Consider the following 5,310-nt stretch of genomic DNA (forward strand, 5'->3'; position numbering starts at 1 on the left):
CGCTTGAAAGCATTACATGTATGTGATGAACTTCGCTCGACATGTTGTCGAATTCCAGCTCTGTTCAAAACGAAATTTCAAGTATTTGCAGGCAAAGTGTTTTGCTAGAGTGTTCTGTCTTTGTTCCCAAAACGAACTCAGAGCTCGATCGTGTGTAGCATGTAAGTTGCTCTAAAGCTGAATTTAAGCGTGCAAAATTAGCGAATTTTACATGCACAAGATGAAAGAAACCTTGTGTTTGTAGTGTGTTATAATTCCCTTCTAATCGGTGATCGATACATGCAACTAAATACAGCTTGATACGGTGTCGAACTTTGGCTCTGTGCTTAGCAAAATTTCGCGTACTTAATGGCGAATGAGGTGTTGAAAACCAAACGAAATTTCCCCTATTGTTAAAGCGAATTATCGCTCGAAACACATCGAATTTTCGCTCGAATTTTCGCACGATTTTTCGATGAAAATTCGGAAAGACAAAGAACGAAATTAGTGCATTTCACTCGCTCATAAACCTCACATCAGTAGTTATCTGATGAAGAAAAACCAGGATGTCTTCACAGCATGTTCTAGATTGTGGGCAGTTACCACGCACTGGTCAAGCCCTAACTGCTCTTCTACAAGAATATTATGGCGTTTTGTGTATTGGCTTTCAAATTGAAGAATCAATAAAGCTTATTTATATGTGTATGCGATGAAGTTATTAAAAATGTATAATACAACTCATCTAGGGAAAATGCCTCAGGGGATTATTTGCAAGGAGGAATATTCAAGACTATGTACGTTACCTGTTCGGATCATGTTTCCTGTGTCCGTCAAGTAAACGAACAGGTTGATTGTGAAATTTGACAGTCTTGTCGATGTCTGGCGATTTTATTTCACCAATCTCTGATTCTCCTTCTCCTTCTGTATCTGCGGAATTGCCATCGTTTGAGGACTTGTTTGCCTCCTCTGTATGACAAAGTAAATTTTCAAAAGAAAATTTGACAGCTGTCGAGCAAATGGCTTGTTTATTAGCGGCTACCCTCAAAACATACCAAGGCCAAATTGGCGTTTCTTATCCCGTTTGTCCTGCAATTGTTTCTTTTTTTGTTTGTTACTGAAAGGTTTTTTTCGCGGCATTTTTTTTCCAGTTGGTTGACGACAAATGTATCACATCAACCAAGACAAGTGGTGTAAATAACTGGTCAAGTAAGACGGCGTGAAGTTTACCAACGTCGCTTGGCGAAAGCGAGGCTATTATGAAAAAAAATGGCCGACGGACGCGAACGAATGTGAACCTTTTCAAAGTTTCTCTTCTTAAAGTTTACGATAATCATTATCTCTCGCGAAGCAATAGACTCCGAAAAGATGGTAAATTGCGCTTTCTGTCAGTCAATACGATAGTAAAGCTAAACAAAGACGGGAAAAAACAATTAAACCGGTTGAAAATCTTGATTTTGCACTTTCAGTCCGTCACCTTGCACACTGATTTAGGAGACTTGAAAATCGAACTCTTCTGTGAAGATACACCAAGGCTTCCGAGGTATTGCACTGCATGTAAACCAAACTACCTGCGACATGAAGAAGGCCAAATTTTGCAGGGGGGGGGGTGATTTCCTTTAATGCATGCCAGATTTTCGTCTTGGAAGGATATAGTAAGTTTAATACGACAAATGGCTTTATGCCAGCGGGATTTGTTGAAAAACAAACAAAGACCTGGAAAATGAAGAACGAAGACTAAAACAAATTCCTCCAGAACAAAAAGACCTTGCCCCTATTGAGATGTGGATGGCATCCATAAGTGGGCTCTTTTCCCGTTTAATTTGTCTTCACACAACCAAATTTATAGTGTCTTTTCTCCATTAGAGACGATTAGCTTAAAGATCTGGGAGACACTGCTGTCCAGGCATGCGAAATGTGCACTTCCGGTTGCCATCCATGTCTCAAAAATGTAGCGTGCTTAATTAATCTTCCTAATATTGATCAGTTCTCGGTCTTTAGATCTTGATCTGGTCTACTTTACCCTGACAAGAGACACTAGTCAGTGCCGTAGTCCTGAATGTCAAAAACGTAGGGAGTTCTGTTGGGGTATCATAGGACTAAATGTCTCTGGGAGCCAGTAACCTAGATATGCACTAAAAGGACTCTACTGATGGGGGGTATTCATTATCTATGTAGGAATTATAAACTTTATCCTTCAATTATGGTTTGGTGCACAGTAAAAGACAATAGACACAACTGCAGGTGCAGATAGTACCAATGCCCGTATGGACCCCCCGGATCAGGGGCCTCAGTGCCTAGCCGAGGGGGTGCAAGGCGGGCATAGTTGCTGGCATAATGTCTGCGGCCAAGTTAACCCAGTCCACCAAAGTAAAAATATACCCCCTCTCTAATGGGACTTCTGCACAAGGTTGAAGGGGGGCCACAAGCAGCAATCTAAGAGAACGATTAATAATAAAAGTAGGTTACAATAAGCTCGTAGGGAAAAATTACAAAAGAACCAGAAAGCATGGGTGGGGGGGGGGGGGGGGGAGGGAGGGATTAAATTGCTGAACAGATAACATAACAAGCTGAGCTTTGAAAATGTCAAACTGAGATGGTTCACATGGCAGGACTGAACAAAAGAGCCAAATAAGGTAATCACAGGATGGGAAGTCACGCTCTCCTCCCCGGCTCTGCCCAGTATTTCCACAATTTCACTAAATATTATTAATTCTAAATATTATTGATTGTGAAAGTCTCACATGATGTACCCAGCAGTCACGTTTGTAATCCTAAGGAAAAAACTTGTGGTAATTATACTCTATTCTTATGGATATCTTTTCTTTTATTTTGGTTGAAAATATGGCTGGTGATCACATGAGAAAGTAGCTCTATAGTAGGAATTTACATTTAAATAATGTACACTTTAATCTAGGCCTTTTACTTTTCATCTCTTGTAGAACTTTTTAGCTCTTTGTGCCAGTAATTACTATGACAATTGTGTTTTCCACAGGTGAGTGTCACAACTTTTTTGAAATGGTAGGATAATAGCCAATTATTTCTTTTCAGTATTTGAAGCTGCATTAATATTTTTGTAGCTTTTTCCTCAAGTAAATGCACTCAATTATCTTATTCAAGTGACTTTGTTGCACCTACATGTCAATGATGTTCATCTGTTTTGTCATTGGGTTTTTACCAAGTTGGATCACATCACCCCCTTGTTAAGTGACAGAAGTCATCATCATTCTATCACACTTTCCAGAAGTCATCATCATTCTATCACACTTTCCAGAGAAACCACTATATATAAATGTTCACAAGTATTAACCATCATATTTTGAACTGCATAATTAAGATAAAATCACCCTTACATTACACATGCTTTTATGTCATGAAAGAGTACCCGGTAATTCAGAATAACTGGTCATCAGTAACAGAGGAGTTCTTTTCTCTCTGTTTTCTATTGTGTCCACAATGTTAGTTTGCAGTGGCAATGGCACCGTTTCCTCTATTCCCTGCATACAAATAAAGCAAAGGTTCAAACAACGATGTTGTGATAAAAATTTTTGGACTAACATGAATGGTCAACCTAAAATGACCCACCGTTTTACATGTACTGAAGTGATTACTATCATAGAAACCTGAAACAAACTAGGTAATTAATTCTATAACAACTCGTATTGCATTACGTGAACAGTTTGCTGCTGTTCCTTGAACTTCAGCAAACAAAAAAACAAAACGTTTTGCTCTCTCACAAGGTCTGAAAGGTTAGGAGCCCCCCAAAATTCTTTACTTTGTGCCTCATTTACAAAATCTTTTGAAGAAAAGTTTTGAGGGAAACAATCATCACAGTACAGCCATCATACGTTCTCGGCAAATCAACATTGTGAACACTGCACAAACAAGGTCATATTTCTACGAGATGTATATGATTTAGAACTCCTCATAAATTAATAATTAAAATAAGTGATCTGTTGGCAAAAGACTACTCCACCATTGCCATAATTTCTGTGAGCATTTAATATTATTTTTCATTTTTTCTTCAGAAATATAAAGGGCTTTATGGTTCAAACAGGTGACCCTACAGGTCTGTTATGATGCATACTTTGTTCATTAATTTTATTCATACCATTGAAACAAATGAAGTATGCAGAAGGTTATGTGAATTGCATAAAGTACGGGTAAGATGTTCGCATCTTTGCTGGTCCATGTTTTTAATTAATAGTTTTGCTTAGTACTGGAAGAAAGTGTGTCCACTTGTAACATTACCCTCTGTAAGAAAAATGTACTTATTGTACGTACATGTAATGCTTTCACTCTGTTGCTTCCTGCAGGAACTGGCAAAGGTGGAAAAAGCATTTGGGGCAAGAGGTTTCCTGATGAGCTAAGTCCTTCTCTCAGGGTAAGTTTGAATTCGTCTTTTAGTCAGGGTGCTTGTTGCTGTGAGGGACCTTGCAAATTTATGTAAAGGAGTAAACTTCTTTTTTTTCTCTTTTTTAATATTGATAGCACAATGCCAGAGGAACAGTGTCTATGGCAAATAGTGGGCAAGACACAAATGGATCACAGTTTTTCATCTGTTATGGCAAACAACCACATCTCGATATGAAGTACACTGTCTTTGGAAAGTATGTTTGTTGTCGCGGATACAATAAAAAATCTCTAAAACTAAAAACTAAAAATCTTTTCCTTTTTCAACACATCTCTTTCTGTTTTCTGTAGGGTTATTGATGGCTTGGAAACACTTGATGATTTAGAGAAGCTACCAGTAAATGAGAAATCCTATAGACCTCTTACTGATGTGCAGATAAAAAATGTAACAATACATGCCAATCCTATCGCAGATAAAAGTGGCTGAACTTTGCAAGACAAGAAGAGATGCATATAGTTAAAAGAAGGGCTCGTATACCTTCTCACAGAAGCTGGCTAATTCTTTTTGTCATTTCAAATCACTCAAGTCAAAAAGTTGCCTCTCCCAAGATCACATGAGAATACTGCAGGCTTGGTAGTGAAACAGATCACAAGAGCAAAGTCACTGGGCATAATTTATTTTCCTTTTCCTGTGGTATTATGTTAATATGTAAAACAACCGGAGCACTATGTATATAAACGTTTGTCAATAGTTATTGTTTTGTCTCTGAGTTAATGTATTTGCAATGTGTGATTCTTTTAGGACAAAGATAAAATTACGGAGGTAAACACCTTAAACCAATTTTCATCACCTAAGAGCAGAACAAACTAAACAAATTAAAAAGAATCAATCAGGTTCTTCATCACAATCTCTTCTACGAACAAGGGATATTATATCGCTTTTACAATTGTACAGCTGCAAATGAGCTTTTTCCAGGAAAC

At 38.0% G+C, this 5,310-nt stretch overlaps 2 protein-coding genes across 2 annotated transcripts in view; both read left to right on the plus strand.

Annotated features, from left to right (window-relative positions):
- Positions 1 to 5,310, plus strand: part of LOC138046513 (uncharacterized) — a 157,673-nt gene that overhangs the window by 8,476 nt on the left and 143,887 nt on the right. The window lies entirely within an intron of this gene.
- LOC138045914 (peptidyl-prolyl cis-trans isomerase-like 3) lies at positions 1,220 to 5,086 on the plus strand. The gene is made up of 7 exons (XM_068892551.1): positions 1,220 to 1,347; positions 1,446 to 1,529; positions 2,919 to 2,971; positions 4,005 to 4,045; positions 4,293 to 4,360; positions 4,468 to 4,586; positions 4,681 to 5,086. The coding sequence occupies exons 1-7, from the start codon at positions 1,345 to 1,347 to the stop codon at positions 4,814 to 4,816; spliced, it is 504 nt and encodes a 167-aa protein (XP_068748652.1). The 5' UTR covers positions 1,220 to 1,344; the 3' UTR covers positions 4,817 to 5,086.

This window comes from Montipora capricornis, chromosome 4, assembly GCF_036669925.1.
Source record: "Montipora capricornis isolate CH-2021 chromosome 4, ASM3666992v2, whole genome shotgun sequence".
Lineage (NCBI taxonomy): Eukaryota > Metazoa > Cnidaria > Anthozoa > Scleractinia > Acroporidae > Montipora > Montipora capricornis.

What these genes read in the sequence shown, in the direction of transcription:
- LOC138045914 (XM_068892551.1), top strand. An exon ending in GGCTTCCGAGGTATTGCACT is followed by an intron (nt 1,530 to 2,918) that starts GCATGTAAACCA and finishes CATCTCTTGTAG; the next exon opens with AACTTTTTAGCTCTTTGTGC. An exon ending in AGCTAAGTCCTTCTCTCAGG is followed by an intron (nt 4,361 to 4,467) that starts GTAAGTTTGAAT and finishes TAATATTGATAG; the next exon opens with CACAATGCCAGAGGAACAGT.